Source organism: Pelobates fuscus, chromosome 7, assembly GCF_036172605.1.
Source record: "Pelobates fuscus isolate aPelFus1 chromosome 7, aPelFus1.pri, whole genome shotgun sequence".
In the NCBI taxonomy this organism is placed as follows: Eukaryota; Metazoa; Chordata; class Amphibia; order Anura; family Pelobatidae; genus Pelobates; species Pelobates fuscus.
The window spans coordinates 72268249-72290326 of NC_086323.1; the positions used below are offsets into that span (position 1 = coordinate 72268249).

Consider the following 22078-nt stretch of genomic DNA (forward strand, 5'->3'; position numbering starts at 1 on the left):
CCTCAGGGCACTCTAGTGCCAGGAAAACGAGTATGTTTTCCTGGCTCTAGAGTGGTCCTTTAATAAATACAGCTATGGTTAAAGTAACATTATAGGGTCAGGAACACAAACGTGTATTCATGATCTTAGTGTTAAAAACACTGTTTAGCCTCCTGCCTCCCCCCCGTGCCTTCCTCAAATACAGTAAAAACTCACCTTTTATACCAGCACCACGCGGGTCTGCCGACGCTTGCCCTGCCCCCGATCCACCTCCTTGGCTGACATCATCACAATTGACAATCTCAGCCAATCCAATGCTTTCCCATAGGAAAGCGTTGGATTGACTTAGATCAATTCTGATGAGCTCAACCAAGGAGGTGGGGCAAATAACACCAATTTACTGTACAATATTATAAAAGGGGGAAATTGAAGAATAAAGAGACAGTCACAGAATGTTACAGGAACAATAGGTTGACGAGTATTAGATTTCTACCATAAGCACTTTTGTAAGCTTTGCACTTCAGTTTTCAGTAAACTGCATTCTTGTATTTCCTGAATAAACTCCTTGATTTATGTAATTCACAAAGGACAGCACAGATTTTTATTATGTTGGATGAAGAGCAGATTTTCTCCAAGCGTACCACACATATATATATATATATATATATATATATTATACTGTTATTCTGTGTGTTTATCATGTGTAACCCTGCTGATGTACTGGAATGCATCACAAGGAATGTCAAGCCAAACCTTCTTTAATTAAACTGTCATTGAGAAATAATCTCCGTTTGGAGTGGGTTTATTTGTCAGTTCTTGTGACAGTTAGCTTCAACACAGATAAACAATGAAATGGCCAAAATCACATATTGCCTGTTCCAGAATGCAGCAAGCATTAAAGTGATACTCCTTTATTTAAAGGGATACTCCGGTCACAATAACAACTTTATCTAAATTATTATTATTTATAAAGCACCAAAAAATTCCGTAGCGCTGTACAATAGGTGGACTAGCAGACATGTATTAGCAAGAAGATGAGCTGGACACACAGGAACACATTCTTAGTGCTAAAATAAAATATGTAAATACATGTTTTTTGCACTTGCTCTGCCTATGTGTGATGCATGCATTTTACTGTAAATCAGTCTGCAGAGAGTAAACTTTGAATTGATAATTTATTGGATTTTCATCAGGTTGGGCCAGTTCACGTTCACCTCCATAACAATGTAAGCCCATTTCAGTTGTAATATGGGCAGGAGTGATCAGCATTTAGGGGCAGACACAGACACAGACCCCTCTGCACTGCAGGCGATCCCATAATGCACAGCTTGTTTCCACTTCTAACATTGTGTCAATTTTTAGGATTGTGGGAGGAGACAGAAAAGTTATAACAGTTTAGCAATAATATATAAAAATGTAACGTTTTATTCAACAAACTTCCGATTGCTTTAAGTTCCGATCTGAATGGCGAAATTTAGGCTAAAGTAGTTGATCTGGACGAACTTTCTAATTCAGCTCTAGTCACAGCTTGGCTGTCTTAATTTTGCCATTTAGATTTTCTTTGACTCATGAATAAGCCCTTTATTTCAGTAGTAATTATTCATTTTTAAAATTTATTAGCCGTTTGACTGTTGTAATTTATACATATTATCTATAACGTAACAGCATGAAGGTTTTGCATGAGACACTTTAAAACCGGCTTCCCCAAACTCCGGCCCTCCAGATGTTTCTGAACTACAACTCCCATGATTCTATGAATGAAATAGATGGGCTGAGAATCATGGGAGTTGTAGTTCAGCAACATCTGGAGGGCTGGAGTTTGGTGAAGCCTGCTTTAAAATAACAAAACAAAAAATGCTTAACGAATGGCACTTAAATTCTTGTATAAAATGTCTCAGGAGTTAATAATCTCTTTGATGAATTTGTGTAAATGTAGGTTAGTAACACTTATTATACACGTGTTAGAACTTAAATAGTGCAATAAAACACAGCCTACAATAAATGTCACACTGTCACCAGGGAGTCACAGTTGTTATGTAGACTGTGAATTTGCATATGGATATTGGCATCGGTTAGTTTTTTTATTTATGCAGAAGTTCCAACACTGCATAGAAGTATATGGTATTAATCTTGTTCTGCCCACTGCTTTATTGGGAATATTGTTGAATGTGCTCTGTGCTTCATAAAAGAAATGATGGCCTGCTTTCATATAGCTAATGCAACAGCGAGCAATTTGCATTCACTTGCCCAGGTTGCTCCATTAATTTCTATCAAGTGAATTAAGAGATGCTCATCGAGTCCCATTCATTTGTATAGGAAACTAGCTGTGTGTGTTTTTCATAAAGCACAGTTTAGTATACATCTTGCTAGTTAAATTGCCTAAATAATTCCTGTTGAAATTGAGAAAAAGGAGATTAGCATATTAAGCCATACATTTATTTTCCTTCAATGTAAACAAATGTATCGGCATAGTTAATCCCTTAAAGGAACACTATAGGGTCAGTAACACAAACATGCATTCCTGACCCTATAGTGTCTAGGTAGCCTGTCCCCCTTTAAAAGGTAAACTTACCATAGTTTCCAGCTCTCTGACATAAATAATGAAGGCGAGGAACGGTGCCCAGTAGACCCCAGCTAAAAAGTCAAACTGTCTTTACAATGGAGGGGTGACAGAGCCCCCCTGATAATATAACCACTACAGCAATCTGAAGCTTTCCTTTAATTCTGCTTCAACATTATGTAAAAACTTTTTTTTTATGTTCTAAATCCTTTGAGGTGACTGTTTCCTTTAAGCAGGGTGTGTAAAGCAAAACCATTCATTGATGTACTGACGCATACACCTGAATTTAATAACAGTTAGGGTAGGGGATACACTTTTTGGCAGTAAATGACAAAAACAAGTCTTTTACATAAACTATCCATATAAAATGGACTTTAAAAATATACAAGAAAAATTATAGCTTAAAAGAATACTAAATCACTACTTGTCAACAAATTTGAATGATCCTCCCTCACAGATAATAATGTAATAAAATAAGGAAATGATCAAAGGGGTGCGGAGAAAGGGTGACCGCATCCAGTATTTTAGATGTGTAGTATTCTTTAAATGATTGCTTCCATCCTGTAATGTACTTAGTATAATTACAAAACATGGTATGCTAATGCTTTATAACCTATTTCTATTAACCAGTCATACCTAACCATGTATTGCATGGTCCAAAGCCCAATAGCAAATTAATTTTGTTCAGATTTTTGGTTGATGGTCAGCTGTGTGCTGTACCTTTAGAATTAAATACAGAAATTGACTGGGTTATCCACTATACAGGAAACTATAAAGAACTGACAAGGGAGTTGGACATTTTACAAACAAATGTAAAAGTTGGAAAAATAATGTATTCTGTTATAAAATTAGAAATTTCTTTGTAAATTATATTTGCTGATTTAGTGAATAACCCATTGGTGATAATATAAAAAGGAGCTGCAGTCTTTATCAAAACAAATTCTCCTTTATGTACCTGCTTTCCAAATTCTCACATGATATAGGAAGGAATACAGGTATGCATTATAAATACATACCTCCCAAGTCCCAACACTCCCAGATTAAAAAGGACTTCTGGGATCTGGGCTCCTAACAGGAATAGCCTAACCCACAGGTTTTTGAGAGTTTGTTTACAAGCGTACTATATAAAATGAATATTCTACGTAGCAAAATGACAAATTTAATTTGCAATTTGACAAATTAATATGATTGTATTCTACTGCTACAATGAAACACTTCATTTTTTCACTTTAATTCATACATTTATTTACAGACTGCCGTAATCATTATTCTTTATTCTACATTTACATTGCAAACAGTGGTTGGGGTGAGAGAATCATTTTAAATTGTCAATTGATAGGATGCCCACTACATAATACCATTACCCTGCCACAGCTCCAAACATTGAGAGGTGGGAATCTGGAATGAGAGGGTGAGCTTTACGTTGTCCGGTGAGCAAACCGTCTGTGTGCATGTGCAGAAAACTGTACATAGATTTTCTATGACACACGCTGGAATTATAGTCGTTTGCATTGCGCATTGAGTCTTTCAAAAATGTGTGACTCTGGAGAAATAATGATCTGAGACAAATGGCTGATGTGATGCTGTTACTGTCTCCCCTTCTCCTGTAATGAAAAAATTCCATGTTTTGCCGAGTAATTGTGCTGACCTCTGGTCCCCAATAAATATCGGTAACTGCACTTCTCCCCCATACTACATGATTTCTATTAACCCCTTAAGGACACACGACATGTCTGACACGTCATGATTCCATTTTATTCCAGAAGTTTGGTCCTTAAGGGGTTAAACCCTTTATGTCCTGTTTGTGATCCATTGTTCTTAATACTGTGTGGGTGTGTTCCTTCCTGGACACTCTGTAAAGCTTTTTACTTGGCTCTGAGCCATCTCTGAAACCTGCACAGTTACACGAGACTGAATCTCTTCCTCCGTTTCTTTTTATTTCTTTTTTTTCCATCCTCATCTGTTTGCTTTTTTTTCCCAATCAGCTTTGTTCCTTCTTGAAATCATTGTCTATTTTATCACCTTTCTCAATATATATCCTTTGCATTTTGTGCTTTATCTGTCTAGTACTCCTTCCCTGGGAGACCATGTGTCATAATCATCTCCTCCTCTATAGTTGTTTATGGTCTTCTCTTTAGTGTTTGTCTCTCTTTTCCATTTCTTAAACTTTATTCCCCCGTCTCCCTGTGTTACTGCTACATTTTCAAATCTGTTTAATTCTCTCTTCATCTAATTAGACACTGAAGATCCGTAAAGTCTCAGTCATATCCTTATGAAAACAACTGTAAATTTGTGCATTCATTTAGATTTAATTACCTCTTAGAGGGACATAGACTAGTTTGTACTTAACAAACTTTATTAAGACTCTCAGTTCTGATTTGTTTTCTCATTCTTTTTTGATGTGTGAACCTAGACGTGTTTCCTTTATCTCTGAGGTTATTATTTACAGTTTTGAAGAAGTGTTCTAAACGTGACAAAAATAAGCTGAATATTCTGATGGTTTCTGTAGTAACGTTTATTTAGAACTTTGACCTTAAATTGTTCTATGTTCATAATCTCCATGCTCTGACCATAAAATGCATTGGTCATAATAAATTCAGGTGTATAGACCACACGGAGACATTCGGCTATTATCAGTAGAAACTCACAAGTATTTATGGGCTTCCATGATTAGTTTTTTTTTTTATTACTTGATGATGGCTACATAGTTTACTACTTAATGTATTTAGTAGTGAACTGCCCTGTGGAAGGCGTGGGACGACAGCCATTATGTGTGTTCCCATCTCCCATCCTTCAGCTGGGTCACCTCCGCAGTGCAAATGTAGTGAGGTTTCTGACTCTCATTTTCAACTAAATAGATGTTCAGTGCCAATGTTTTCTTACCTTTTTTATTAATGCAATTTGCATAGAATACAAGAGTTATGAGCATTATTCATCCAGTGTAGTAAGTTGCATGTTTTTCACATAAGAAACCTATTCTAGTGGAAACATTGCAGTAAAAAAATTAATCTGGCTGTATTTGGTGGATGGAATAGCGGTTAAAACGTCAAAAACACATGTAATAATAATATTATGCAGTACTATTTTTCATTTTAATTCTTTATTTTTGATAGTGCAGTAGTGGGTACATAATTTGGCAATGGTATGAATAAGCATAGGTACATTGATAATATACATTGTATAGAATTCAAAGCATACTGCACTGTTTTTTTTTGGTTTTTTTTTAAGTAGTGTAACATATATGAACAGAGTAATTATATATCACAGCTTGCATATTCTGGCTACATATGGTAGTGACGTTTGCGCCTGAGCAGGGACGTGGGGCAGTGCATATGTCTGAGGAGCCGGCTGGGCTTGTGAGGCTATTAATGTTAGGCACATGTTGGAACACAAAAGCAGAACGAAGAAAAAAAACAACAAAATAGACAAAATCTGAGAACTGTATATTAACATGCTGGGTAGCCCTATCTAATGTTGGGGACATGCGGCATAGGCAGGTTAGGCTTAACATATAGCAGGCATGAGGTTCAGGATTATGCAGTACTATTTAACGACAAACATAGCCAAAAACAGAAAGGGAAGGAGGTATATAAATATGTGATTGTATTCGTTAATGCATCAATTGTTTGAATGTATTTGTAATTTTTTTTCTTAGTATATAAAATTGAATGCTATTGATTCGTTTTGGGGTTATCTTACTAAGCTCCAAATTTACTGAATTTACAGTTTAGCTTTTCATTTAAAGCAATCTGGAGGTAAACTGGGCGATTTGGAGACTAGTCCTAAATGTGCTGCTCCCAGTCAGACAAAGCAGTGTCTGCTAAAAAGAAACAAGCTTGGAAAACTCTGAAACCTGTAAACTGCATTGCAGAATTTGCCCTGAAATACCCTCCGACTTGCGCTTCCTTTGCACTTTGCCCCTTTTCTCTTGACATCTGGTGACAGAGCCACTCATTCAGGTGATGGAGAGGACTGTTGGTGCATTGTATGTCACATGATAAAATTGTGTGATTTGACATGTCTGCATGCAAAGTATAGGAAGTCAAATATTTATTAAACACTTGTAGGTGAATTAAAATATAGCAAAAAATAAAAATAAAAGCCCCCAAAAACCTTTACTCTTATTATGTATGTCATTATTTAAATAACTGGTATGTCTATCTTTTGTTTTAGCATTGCTGCCAGGAAACCTATTGTAACCATATTGCTCTCTCAGGAATTATTTACCCCTTCAGCAATCCCTAATTTCTGCTAAATCAGTCCATCTGTGTTTCCTCACATGTGTTCATTCTGCTTTTAATATATAGGATCATTGACTTGGTTAACCCGCTTTGTCCTATACCCACCTATGGTCCAGTATTACCTTTGGGATTTTATGCCTTAAAAATGCAGAATGGTTCCAAATACTAACATGAATCCATTTGATCTGTTATGTCCTATACTACTTCAGATAAGGCTTTAACACATTTTTATTCTTTACTCTCAGCTTTTATGCAGATTTCGGACCTCTGAACCTTGCCCTGCTCTACAGGTTCTGCTGCAAACTCAACAAAAAGCTTAAGGTATGTTGGTTTAGCTCTCTATCTCTCTGAATACTGCAATATCACACTGCATGCACCCAGTGTCCTGACTGCGATCTCTTACGGCACGCACTAGGTATCATGACTGCGATTTCACACTGCATACACCCAGTGTCCTGACTGCGGTCTCTTACTGCATGCACTCAGTATTCTGACTGCGATCTCTCACTGCATGCACCCAGTGCCATGACTGCGATCTCTCACTGCCATGACCTCAATCTCTTACTGCCATGACTGCGACCTCTCACTGCCTGTGCCCAGTGTCCTGACTGTCATCTTTCACTGCATGAGCTCAGTGTCCTGAGTGCATGCACTCAGAGCTCTTAAAGGAACACTGTAGACACTACAACCATTTCATCTCATTGAATTAGTTATAGTGCCTGGAGTCCTTTGGCACTGTCCCTCCATTCAATATCAAACTATTTTTAAGCAGTTTAACACTGAATGAGGGCCCTCAGCCTACCATAGTCTGACCCCTGGTGAAGGTATAACTAAGACAGAGATTACACACTTGCTTCTAACCATACCAAGTTATAACAGCAATGGATACTGTGATAGGCTGAATACGGTCAGCTGACACTCTCAGCCAATCATTGCTGTCCATTAATGCTGAGGATAATGCTTCCTCATTAGCCCAAGCAGCACAGAGGGGATGGGCTGATGGGAACTCTCGTTGAGCATTAAAACATTAAAAATTTTTGCACCGAATGGAAGGACCGCTCCAGGGGACTCCATACACTATAACTACTTTAATGAAATAAAGTAGTTACCGTAACTACAGTGTCCCTTTAATGTGACCTCTAATTGTTTGAAACTAGTATTCTGACTCTGACCTGATTGTGAGTGTTCACTGAATCCAATCAGCACTGCAAACTCTCACATCTTACATCTAGTATTGTGACCATGACTTCTCCCTGCAATCACTTGTCACTTATTGTGACATATCACTGTGTCCTGGCGTGACCTGTCACTCTATGCACCCAGTAATCGCTTATGATCCTGTCACTGCATGCAGATGTTTTTTAACTGCATATACAGGGTGGCCCGTTAGTCCCTACCCACCCATATATCTTGTGTATCTGTGTGCTGGATGGGTAGGGACTTATGGGCCACCTTGTACACTGTGATACATCACTCCATACTCTCCAGCATTGGGTTTATGGCTTCCTAGATTGTGATCTCATTTAACTCCCTCTTGTTCTTGCCTGCACCTGAATTTTCTGGCCTTTCTATGACTGTGTCTGCCAGTTGCAGGATGATTATTGAAATCAGTGAATTTTATGATATGTCTCACCGGAACTGAATGTATTATTGCACAGCATTTAACTCTATTGCTATCTTAATGGTCACACATCGTATTTTCAGTCATATCGTGTTTTCATTTTCTCATGTCTATCCTATTCTGTACTTCCACACCCGATGAACCCTCCAGGTCTATTTAAAAAGTTGGATATAATTTATCCCCGTTTGTTTCAAATTTTAACTGCATGTTACCAAGACTTGGCTTTCTAACCAAGGTTTACAGGCTTCATTGGTTTGATATTTCCCCTTTAATCATATCGAATTAGGCAATGCTTGCCCTATTAACAAATATGATATTTCCTATTGTTTTATATCTATGCCAGTCTGTTTCCAGGAGATGAACCGGCAACAATATAGACAAGTCCCTTGGAATGAAATGAACCAGTGTTAGGATCCCTTCCCCCTGTTTTGTTATCTGTCCCCTCCCCGATTCGCTCTGATTGTGCAAGGAATCTGAGCTTCGTGAGCTCTACACAAAGAACCAGTCACTTTGTACCAACTTTAAAAAAATCTAAGCAAATCCAGCTAGCCACCTGAGTGCCAAGTACATGCTAGGATCTAAATACCTTCTCAGAATGCACTGTAGCTTGTTCCATGCCAGTCTCTCCTGGGGTAAACCTGCCTCCTATTATGCTTTTGTCAAAGATCAGGGAGTCTGATAAATGTCCTCTTTAACAGAGCTGTCACGTGTCCAGTTTTACCAAGACAAGCCCAGCATTAGCAGAAATGTCCCAGTTTTCCCAGAAACTATTGTGTGTGTGACCCAAATAAATTGGATCTTTTGATTATCCACATGAGATTGAAGCACAGCAGATAGCCATGCTCATGGTTGTGTGGGAAAGAGCAGGAGCCACTGGGAGGACAAACTCAGTAGGTACTGTGTAATTGGTAATTGCAATCTGTCTCACTTGCGTAGGGTGCTAAATGGCAAGGGGGCCCTGACATCCATCTCTGCCATCCCAAACTCAGATCTTTCTCCTTATATACTAGATTAGTTATCCAGGTGCCCACTTGCAGGAATAATAGAGAGAGAGCCTCGTTATTGTGAGTTACAAGGTACCATTCACAGGGTTTGTAGGCGATCTCTCTTAATCTCAGACTTAATTATAAAAAAACAATATGTACTTATATTTCTCTAGCTCTGTGTTCTTCAAGTTTGTCCGTATACCCACCAACTGGTAAGGATTAGAGGGTATTTCTACTGGTTCAAGGGCTAAGTGTCAGTCACCTGTCTCGGAGTATGGATGTAATAACAATTCTGGCATGTTGGTGGGTGCTGTAGAGACATGTAAGAGCACTGTCCTAGATCATTAACTAGTATAAATTCTAACAACGCTTTCTGTCATCTCCCAGGTTATGTTGTTGCCTGTTAATAAATGTGGTGTTACAAGCACGCATTATTAATTTGTGAGGATTCTCTAAAGTGTGGATTGCCAGGAATTAATTTTTGAGACCACAAAAGCTGAATTTAAAACTTGGCTGTCATCATAAGTCTTCCTATTTGGCTATTGGGGTTTAAAATGTGATATTCACTTTGAATTCATTGTCAGGGCTATTCACCAGAGTGGTAAATCGGTTAATTCCAAAGATAAGGTCAAAATAGCCGAACAGGAAAAATTATTTAAGTTATCCATGCTTTTTGTTCAGCTAGTCTGTCCTTAAATTTGACATTTCCTTTGAGTTCTGTTTCATTGCAAGTCACCATGCACAGGTTCATCAGAAATGTTTGGATCACGAACAGATTGTTTTCTGCTGTGTTTGGTTACTATAGCAAGTTGTATTCAGTAATTAAGGGATCTAATAACCTACCTCCCCCATCCTTATTCTTGGGAGGGTGCAAAGGCTAATTTCTTTAATACATTATGAAAGGTTAACATCTCTTGCAGTAGGTGTTTCTTTTCTTAAAATCAAAGTTTCATAATGTTTACGAAGACAATAATCGTGGCAACTTAATGTATTTATATAGACCACCTATAGATATACATCTGTGGCTTATAAAAATAATTCAATAGTGCATTTGTATGAGTGACAAATGGACCAAAAAAAAAAAGGGTATTCACAAAAATAAAAAGCTTCAAACCTTACAAATTAACTTAAAATAGATTTTAAGATGTTTTAAGTTAAATTGTAAGGAATCTAAAGTCCAAAAATAAGTTTTTCAGGTATTTTACAGCAGCACAGCTATTAAGAAAGCTTGTTCCTGGATATGTGTCCCAAATTCTTGCTACTTTGTAAACCAATTCTAAAATAATTCTAAATATATAATAAAGAGCAGTTATTATGAATATTCAGATACTTAGTAGACTCTGATTTATATGCAAATTGAAAATGTGTACAGTAATGATTTGGAGTGAAATCGGGCATTATGTGAAGAAAGAGCAGGACATTATCAGTTTTCAATGCAGACGCTGATTAATGATAAGCAGTTGAAAGCAGCATTGTAAATAGCAGTGATTGCAGTGTGTAATTCTGTGTTTCATTGTTCAGAATGTTTGGAGAAGCTGTTCTTTGTGGAGGATGTTGAAGGTAAAGTTTGGCAGCTGAATGCTACTTTGCTTGTGTATGTATATGTTGCCCAGAGATCACCAAGGCAATACGACTGTGTGTGTGTGTGTGTGGTCACAACCAGGGGCAGGACTGTTAATTGCTTCCTGCAGGTTGTGGGATTTCAGTATAGCACACAATGCATCTCTCTCTAACCCTAGCTTGGGGCACTAGTAATGGTAGAATTGGAATTGTAATGAAAAAAAAAAACTATCATGTCCATTTGTTCTGTTTGATTTCACTGCTTTTTGAGCATAACCCCAGGCCACATACAAGTTTATGCATTCTATCCCACAAGATCACTGCACATGTAAGGAGTGATCAGTTATATTGATCCTTTTCAGATTAACAGTGTAAGGGACACATACTGTGATCATTCTAAAGGCATTCCCAGAACAGTGCATTGTAATGTGTTTACTACCAGTTTAGGGAAATATAGACGTAAATTGGCCATCTCATCTGTTCTCACCTAATGTTTCAACTTATTCACGATTTGCTGTTAAGTTAATAAATCCAACTCGCTAGAACACCTGTCTTTTCTGTAAACCCAACAGTTTGAATGCCTCTAACCTCTAAACATGTACGTTATGTCCCTCACATCTCCTATCGGGTTTATGTCCCTGCACCTTGATTAACAGACAACTGTACAACTGTCACCTCAAAACTATATAAAGTTTAAAAAATGTGTGTATGTATATATATATATATATATATATATATATCTCAAAATAACAAAAGCTCATCTTTACTTTTTTAGTATACTACAGCTATACACAAGCAAATTAGATCAGACAGTGTTTGAAAACCGATATTTCAGAAATCCACCATAGAAATAAGGCATATTGACTAACCAATTTCTTCATTTGAACATTCTGTCTTCATTCACCCTTATTGTAGTCACATATTCTTTACACGCTATGCTGGTTACACCCCCAGCCCTATTTCTACTGTGAACAAAATGTACTTTACCTTTAATCTATTGTGTAATTGTGCCTTTTTTCATTTAGATTGTAAGCTTATAAGCAGGGCCCTCACTACCTCCTTGTGGGTTTAACGTATTTGCATGTTTTGTAAAAGCACTGGGGAACATGACAGCACCTTCTAAATGATAATAATGAGAGAACTTGGCATGTTCTGTAAAAGTAACATTTTTGTTTTGTTGTTTCAGTCTGGATTTTTATATTTATATGACAAAATAAAGGTATATATGGATTTATTTTGTATATTGCTTGCTGATGAATTTTCTATATAGGCTGACTGTCCTGCAATATCACATTTCTTTACCTTAATTTTACCTCATTACATTGTGGACACAGAACCCACAATAACCTCCTGGTCCAGCTAAGTACCACAAAAGGGTCAAGGCAACTAAATATTTGTTTGACTATTTTGTATATTTACATACGATGTAAAATCCAGAAGTTAAGTCAGTGTTGCTTCACTACTGATTGATGAAACTGTGTGACTGTATGATAAGGCCTTTTCCAAAGCAGTAAAACTGGGACAAATTGTATGTATTCATTATTTTGGAAATGTATTCTTCATGCCACACACTACCACTGTACAACACAACACCCCCCTACTCTACTCTAACCCTTCTTACAAATATAGGCCATTTAACTAACCAGAAATCAAGTACTGGGTGAAGCTCCCAGCCCTGTTCAGCATGCTCCCTCCTGACGTCACAGCATGTCCAATCAAATTCTTCTCATAGAGAAACCTTTAATTGGACCATTTAGCTGGCTCAGAGCGCACATGTGGACAGGAAGGAAAGAGGGACCCTAAAGAAAATTAATGGATAGGATAGGGCGGCTGCAATGAAGGAGGTAGGAAGGGATGGGAGACACAAACTTCAAGCATACAGCCTGCAATGGGAAAATTCTAGAACGTTGGTTACCAGCACGCACTGAAAACAGATGTAAGATATGCACAGAATAAGTAACGTATGCTGGGGTTGTAACTAGCCCCTGAGGAAAAACTGCACCGACAGATTCCTTCCTCCATGATCACTTTAAATAGGCAGAAATGGTCATGGACGTTTTTTTTGTTTTTTTTGTCCCCTTCGGTCCTCCGTGCATAATGTTTATTGAAAACATGGGGTTCATAGCTAGAATATAACTTTTATATTTGGATGCCACTGAGTGAATGAGATTGGATGACCTCAAAATATTAATACAATTGATATTAACAATTTAGAAGTGTAACATCTGCATTAGCCATACAATAAGTATGATGTTGAGCTCTGGGTTGTTGGGAGACCCCGTGATTGTGTTATACCACTCAACAACTGTTTGAAACCGAACCAGAAGACTTTGCCAGTACCCTGCAAGAACTATAGTGGTCTGAAGTGGTTATGGTGCTTAGATTGCCAATTTATGTTATTTCATAAGAAAGGTGGAATATAATCACCATAACTGTTACATTAATGTAGATTTACACATATGAACATATGATTTTAGAGAATTTTAATGATGCTCTTTGATTAGGTACTTTGCAGCACAACATAGACAACCGCATGATTTCAAAAACAGTCCCTGAATTTTTAACATAATTTTACAATAAACCTTCCTGTGCGTGGGAACAAGAAATATGTCACTGAAACCCCAAAAGAAATTGGATCCCTAGTAAAATATCATATAAATGAGCTTTGGAAAAACCTAGGGATCTCTGGTTACATCTATTAATAACTTAACAAGTACATAATGTTCTAATGCAATACTGTACATATGACACTATATAAAAGTTAAATCTTCCTTTAACCCTTGGATCACTGTTAAAAAGAAACTAAGTATGTGTGTGATTGTCTCTTTATATTCTGCTGCTGTCTGTGCAAGCATCATATCATTTTAACATGCACATTGTCTGTCTATAGGACCAGTTTGCATGACCGACTTTACATATGCAACATCCATCATCTTTGTGTGTCTGTCCAAAAATTTGGATTTTGGTTTAATATATGTACTTTACATTTCTGTCCCTCACGTATGTATCTGATTTAAAAAAAACAACAAAGTAACCCTTTTGTTTTCTTGTAAGATGTCTACCTTCCCAGTTTAAAACATTAAATCTCAAATGTGTTATAAAGGCTGGTCATGGGGGACTACCTCAATGTGCCAGTGACACATTCAAATTGTGGACATCTTATTGGATCCAGCTCATTTGGATAGATATGCTCAACAGTTGTTCAAGTTGAGCATGGATCACAGTATTTGTGTGTGTTAAATTGGTATAGCAAAAATGGTAAAAAATGCACTATAAGCGTGTAAAACAATGCTGCTATACTCCACCGTGAAAACAATCACTAATTTCCACAGTAATACACAAAACCAAACAGAAGGTGGAAAGGGCACTTATGTGTAACAGTGTAAAAAACAATTCCAGTGAGCACACTCTAATAAAAAAAAAAAAAATAGAAATACCCTGGAATGGTTCTCCCAGATGTCTGGAAAAGAGAATGCTCAACATAGGGCAATATTGTCATATACAAAAATGGCAAACAATATCACATATACACGAAATAGGTCACATCCCACTCACATTTTTATGAGCCTGTGTAACACCGGCTCAAGTTATACAGCATAGTAGGAGTGTGGTAGTTCCTATGGTCAGGATCCCAGTCGAATATCCTCCCAGGGAGAGACAAGTACCAAGTTAAAGGAATATGTCCATATAAATAAACTGCAAGGAGGCAAGAAGAAAAAAGATTTTTTTTATAAATATACATAAAAAGCATAAAAATATAAAAAAGAACTTAACATAGATAAAATGGTTAAGAATAATAAAATATAAAGGGAGAGATTCTAAAAATGAGAGAAATATAAGTGAGATAGGATCAAAGGGGATAGACTAAGATGGTAATATTAGTGGGATGTGAACTATTTTGTGTATACATGATATTCTTTGCCAATTTTGTATACTACAATATTGCCCTATGTTGAGTATTCTATTTTTCAGACATCTGGGAGAATCATTACAGGGCATTTCTATACTTTTTTTTTTGAGTGCGCTCACTGTAAATGGTTTTACACTGTTTCACATAAGTGCGCTTTCCACCTTCTGTTTGGTATTGTATATCGGTATAGCGCCTATGCATGTGCATGTAGCTTAAGGTTCTCTTAAAGGTGGTCGTAACCTAAACATGCTTTTTGAATCCTCAAGTTTTCTTGAACATGCACTCAGTACTCCAGCATCATTATATTGGGTTGTAGGAATGCAATGGAGACCACAGCATTCTCTGACCCGGAAAACAATAGCTAGGAAAACTGTATAAAAGCGGTATTGTCTGTTAGTGTTTGATTATATATGATGCTAGCACTGTAATTAAGCACAGGGTCTCTCTGCCTATAGTTGGACAAGTGGTGAATTTTGAGTCATCTTGGGATACTTTTAATATGTTCTTCCTGTTATGAGAACATTTTCATATCTCAACAACTATATGATACAGTGGTTTCCTGTGTATGTGTATTTATTTATTGGTGTTTGTTTATACATAACAAACAGCTTTGTGCAGGGTAGGTGAGGAGGATAAGACCGTTGTAAAACTCAATCATACAGATTGCTTTCTGCGACTTATTCTTTAAGTGGTGATGGTGGGGAACCAGAGACATATGTAGACTCTCACTTACATGAGAGTAGAAATTTATAGTTATACAATTTTAAAGCCATATTAAATTGTATCTGTGATTTAAATAAAACAATTCTAAAAATAGCTTCTAAAATACGTCTTCTATAATATCCCGTCTAGTCTAGTAGACATAATCAAATGAAATGTTAGTCTCTCCATCGGAACAGACATTCTCCATATAAAGAGTCTTTTTGAAAACTAACATCATAAAGTACAATCTGCACAGATAGACAGATGGGTTCATAGTAGCTCATGTGTGTTTATGTGAAGGAGAAGTATTAACGTAGCTTTAAATAGTGTGTTTATGTATAATACATTTTTATTTTTTATTTGTTTATTTAGTAAAAGAAAAAAAAAATCAGTTTTCTGCAAAGTGGAAAGCTGGGGTCTACATTGCAAATTACATTACATTATTTGACTGCTAATATCACATGCCCCATGCAGCCTTGTTTTTGTAATGCCTATTTTTCTTTTTTTAGTCGTTCAGTTTGTCGGGAAAGAAAATTGTTTATTATACCGGGTTTGACCAGAGGAAAAGAGCAAACGCAGGTTTTCTTATTGGTGCCTATGCGGTGAGTATTTCATCATTTTCAAGGCTACTACAGTTGTAATGATATTGTCAATAATAAATAAAAACCTCTTAAAGTGACACTAAACTTATATAAGTTCTTTCAGATACATGTATTTTTAGCATTTTGAGAGGCTCAATGTGTTTTAGGCTAGAGTTGCACTCGAACAATATTAGACTATAATTCCAGCTCACCAAAGCTTGTTTGAGCAGGGAACTGTATGTTTCACTTTTTGAAACTTTTTTGTTTTTAGCCCATCTATTGTACAGCGCTGCAGAATTTGTTGGAGGTTTATAAATAATAATTAAGGACATTATTAACAGTGTTAGCACTAGAACTTAGTGTAGTGATTATGTTTCTAACAGTGTCTTCATGCTGTGCCCTGGTTCTTTCTTAAACTGTTTAGGAGCAGTTTGACAAAAAACAGGGTCTCTATCTTGTATCATGAAACTGCCCCCCTTAACCTCATTGATAATGTGGAAGTTACACTTATGCATTATCTTTGTCAATTGCATTTAGCGTGGACAGTCGTGATTTTTTTCTGAAGTTGTAGGTGCGACAACATTTATTTAAAACATTTTTTTATGTATTGTTTGGTTTAGTACAGTATAGCCATCTGATTTTACCAAATCTGTGTATTTTTGGTTCTGATAGGTGATAATATGTAGCCTAATACAAATCGTAGTGGTTTGTATTCTTGTGTATAATCTGATACCAGTCTGTGTGTTTAAAAAAAAAAAAAAAAAATTGGTCATTTTAACAGTACTACTATTATGAAATTCATGTTCTGCGTATGCTCCCTGCTAATAATTATATTTTAAAGGAACACTCCAAGTACCATAAACACACTAGCCCACTGTAGATGTTATGTTCAAAGAGTATCTTACACCGTAATTTGTCAAACCACTTAATGGAACACTATGTAGGTGGGCGGCCAACTCTTGCCCTCCTTAAGTAAGTTTAAAAAAAAAAAAAAAAAAAAAAAGGACCTTTATTCCTGCACTGCGTAGGTCAGTCAGCACTTTACCCACCCCCAATCCATCTCCTTGGTTGAGATCATCAGAATTGACAATCTCAACCGATCCAATGCTTTTCAACAATGATCTCAGCCAAGGAGGCGGGGCGGAGCCGAGCACAACGCCATGGTGGCCAACCAGTATATTTGAAGAAGGATTATTGGTAATAACTATAGACAGTATATAGATATTATTAGTAAACTGTATACACAGTTTGCAGTTCCAGGAAGGATCTTTAGTAAATCCTATAGACATTCTTAATAAGCCTAATAGACTGTATATAGACAGTTTGAAGAAGGATGTACCATGTAGACCATATATAGCCATTATTAGTAAGCTATATAAACATTATATAAAGAATATTGCTAAACCATTTACACGGTATATGAAGGATTATTGGTAAATTATGTAGACAGTGTCTAGACATTCTCAGTAAACATGTACACCATATATAGACTGTGTTAGAAGCAGGATGATTAGTAAACCATACAGACTGTGAAGAAAGATGATCTCCTGAACTGTACCTGGTAGCTTTTTATTCTCTTCTCCATTCCACTGTGACTACCCAGTATTCCCTTTTGTTTGGGAGCTTCTCATTCTACCTTGTTAATATTTTCCGGAAGAACAGAAATAAATAGAGCAGGTTTCGTATGTCAGTGTTGGCTACAAAATCAGCCTGTGTTTTCATGTAGCTTGCGTGAAGCTCAGAGCTCCCATAAAGGCAAGCCAATTGTGTCCTCTTTTCAGAAACACTAGGCTGTCTGCTTTGTAAACGTTAACATAGGATATAAAGGAAACGGAATCCATTCCAATGTCTTGTATGTTATCTGGTGCAGTTTGTTTTTAGTCTACTAATATTGTATGACTACATTTAGTTGTCAGATCCCAAAATAATGTAAAAAGGAACGATCATGGAAAAAAAAAAATATATATTTTGTAGTACCGGTATATATCAACATGTGCTGTTTTGCAAAGTTATGAATCGGGGATGCCCAACAAGTAGATTCCTGGATGTTGTAGAACTACAACTCCCATGATGCTTTGCATGCCTTTTGAATGACAAAGCTTCATGGAAGCTGTAGTTTTAAAACATCTAGGGATCTAGCTTTTGGGCACCCCTGTAATAACTGATAAGTTGACAGTAGTTAAAGAACGCTTCATTTCCTGCACATTTTATAGTGGCCTTTTATTGTGGTCAGTCTAAGGCACACCTTTGCAATAATCATGCTGTCTAATCAGCATCTTGATATGCCACACCTGTCAGGGTGGATGGATTATCTTGGCAAAAGGAGAAGTGCTCACTAACACAGATTTAGACAGATTTGTGAACAATATTTGAGAGAAATAGGCCTTTTGTGTACATAGAAAAAGTCTTAGATCTTTGAGTTCATCTCGTAAAAAATGGGGGCAAAAACAAAAGTGTTGCATTTATAATTTTGTTCAGTGTGTGTATATATCTATTTATATTTGTTGATTTAATTTTCATTACACATCGTTGATTTAATTTTCATTACACACTTTAAAAAAATCCTGTGGAGTGCTCCGCTTATTTAATAAAATAAATATATATATATATATATATATATATATATATATATATATATATAAATACAACATGTACATGAGGCCAAAACTTGGTAAATGCACGTATTTTGGGTCAATGCCCAAAGGTTTACGCCTGAAGTGTCGTTTTAAGTTGTGCTGGCGATTGAAGTTTTCCTTTAAAAATCCTCTCTCTAGTAGGAGCCACTGTGTTTCCAAAGTATTTTGAAGACAGCAGTTGGCCAATTATTTGGAAGACTTGGGAACAGCCTATCTGTATAGAGGCAAGTCAGTGACCCATACTCACTCAATTGATTTGTTCCATTGATGTGATTAAGAGAGTCTGGAGGAGGGAGGGAGAATTGTATTTTTCTTTTAAATTAAAGAGCTATGGCCAGTACAGATTAACTAGGGCAGTGATGTGAAATATGTATGGCCTGATTCAATTTCCGGGCAGGCAGTTTGTTTTGGAATTTAGTCCTGCTGCGGAAAAGTGTCAGGGCTACTAGAAAGAGAACCGTGTTTGGGGCACGGCATGTGAATGGTATACACTTAGTGCTTGCAGACCTCAATAGATGACGAATCTACGGCTATGACGTGCTCTATGGAGTCAGAGCGCATTGCAGACTCCCAGCATGCACTCTGACTCAGTGAGTGCCGGAACTGCGAGGAGCAGGTCATGGTCATGGTCTGAGGCATGTGCTTCATGTATTGGAGCACAATTTGGCTTAAGGGTTGGTGAGAGTTGGAGATCCAGCACACACACAGCATACACAACAGACAGCCAGCCCCCCCACACACACACAACATACAGCCAGTACACACAACATGCAGCATACAGCCAACAGACACATACACCAGACACACACAACATACAGCCAGCACACACACAGTAAATTGCCCCCCCTATAAAAGTTTAAAAATCACCTTCTTTAAAGTACCGCGCGGGTGTGCCGGCACTGGGTCCGCCCCTTTGTGGCATCATCAAAATGGCCGATTTTTTGCCAATATAATGCTTTCCCATAGGGAAAAATGCAGTTTTGGCCAATCAGGACCTCCTCATAGAGATGCATTGAATCAATGCATCTCTGAGGAAAATTTAGTGTCTCCATGCAGAGAGTGGGGACGCTGAACAGCAGGGCTGCTTACTGTGCAGTCCTTAGCCAGGAAGCCCCTCCAGTGGCCATCTGAGGAGTGGCCACTTGGAGATGTCCCTAGGGGCAATGTAAACACTGCCTTTTTTCTGAAAAGGCAGTGTTTACATGAAAATGCCTGAAGGGAACTTTTATACTCACCAGAACAACTACATTAAAGGAACACTATAGTCACCTAAATTACTTTAGCTAAATAAAGCAGTTTTAGTGTATAGATTATACCCCTGCAATTTCACTGCTCAATTCACTGTCATTTAGGAGTTAAATCACTTTGTTTCTGTGTATGCAGCCCTAGCCACACCTCTCCTGGCTATGATTGACAGAGCCTGCATGAAAAAAAACTGGTTTCACTTTCAAACAAATGTAATTTACCTTAAATAATTGTATCTCAATCTCTAAATTGAACTTTAATCACATACAGGAGGCTCTTGCAGGGTCTAGCAAGCTATTAACATAGCAGGGAATTAGAAAATCTTAATTAAACAGAACTTCAAATAAAGAAAGCCTAAATAGGGCTCTCTTTACAGGAAGTGTTTATGGAAGGCTGTGCAAGTCACATGCAGGGAGGTGTGACTAGGGTTCATAAACAAAGGGATTTAACTCCTAAATGGCAGAGGATTGTGCAGTAAGGCTGCAAGGGCATGTTCTATACACCAAAACTTCTTCATTAAGCTAAAGTTGTTCAGGTGACTATAGTGTCCCTTTAAGCTGTAGTTGTTCTGTTGTCTGTAGTGTCCCTTTAACTGTGATTGGTGTATTACCTTTATGGTATATGTATCTGTATCACCACACTTTGCAAGCTTGTTGCTCTGTGATGCATTCATGTTTCCTTCTCAACAACATTCCTTTCGCTGTTTTTTTTTTCTAGTGAAGTAAATCATTGATCATCTTCTTGTAATCTTCATTATAGGTTATTTATTTAAAGAAGACTCCAGAAGAGGCATATAGAGCTCTGCTGAGTGGGGCTAGCCCACAGTATCTACCTTTTAGGTAAGTCAACTACTGCTCTGTTTCTTAAATATGTTCTTCTTAGGATCCTGTACTAACCATAAGTCCTGATCATTGTCGTACTGCTTTTGACACTGATGGAGTTTGAAAATCTAATAAAATTGACTATACTATGTATATTGATTAAATAGATCTGGTGTTTTGTTAAATATGTTGAGGTTTAAATCACACAAATGAGTTTGTAATGGTTAACTTCTAGGTAAAAGGTGGTGCATAGAAAGGGCATATTTTTAAATATTTGATAGTCAAATGTGGAGTACCAGTCACATTGTACTGCGCAGCCCACTGGCACACAAAAAATGCAAAAATGTAACCAAGGGCAGTTAAAATAAATAATATAGAGGTGGGAGGAAGAATGCTAAAGAGAGAGCATGTCTTAAAGGACCACTCTAGTGCCAGGAAAACATATTCGTTTTCCTGGCACTAGAGTGCCCTGAGGGTGCCCCCACCCTCAGGGCCCCCCTCCCGCCCGGCTCTGGAAAGTGGAAAGGGGTTAAATCTTACCTTTTTCCAGCGCTGGGCGGAGAGATCTCCTCCTGCTCTCCTCCTCCGATCCGCCTCTTCTCCTCCCCGTCGGCTGAATGTGCACGCGCGGCAAGAGCTGCGCGCGCATTCAGCCGGTCACATAGGAAAGCATTCATAATGCTTTCCTATGGACGCTTGCGTGCTCTCACTGTGATTTTCACAGTGAGAATCACGCAAGCGCCTCTAGCGGCTGTCAATGAGACAGCCACTAGAGGACATAGGGGGAAGGCTTAACCCATTCATAAACATAGCAGTTTCTCTGAAACTGCTATGTTTATGAAAAAATGGGTTAACCCTAGCTGGACCTGGCACCCAGACCACTTCATTAAGCTGAAGTGGTCTGGGTGCCTAGAGTGGTCCTTTAAGCAAGCATTACATTGGTAGTATATAGCAGGCAGTGCTAGTGTTCTCTTAGAGGTTTATTCACTAAACAGTTAATTGTTTTGAACTTAAAAACAAACTGCCCTATTGACAAATGTTTGGGCAGTATGAATGATTAGTAAAAATTGAAAGCGAGGCTATTTTATAAACGTAGCAGTCTTATTTTTGCAATCTGTTTTTCAGCTCACCACAAGTTATTGTTTGGTTAATAAACCTTTAATTAAAAGCCTATAATTGTGATGTATCTCACAGATTATTAACACATGAGCACTGTTCCATCTGTGAATTTTATTT

General features: G+C 37.5%; 1 protein-coding gene across 2 annotated transcripts in view; it reads left to right on the forward strand.

Annotated features, from left to right (window-relative positions):
• Positions 1–22078, forward strand: part of CDC14A (cell division cycle 14A) — a 72097-nt gene that overhangs the window by 12560 nt on the left and 37459 nt on the right. Inside the window, exons 3-6 of one of the 2 annotated variants that reach the window (XM_063427329.1) lie at positions 7026–7101; positions 12134–12166; positions 16069–16161; positions 20781–20860. In XM_063427329.1, coding sequence (XP_063283399.1) covers positions 7026–7101; positions 12134–12166; positions 16069–16161; positions 20781–20860 — 282 coding nt within the window. The remainder of the gene's footprint in view (positions 1–7025; positions 7102–12133; positions 12167–16068; positions 16162–20780; positions 20861–22078) is intronic. The other variant, XM_063427330.1, reaches the window with a different exon arrangement.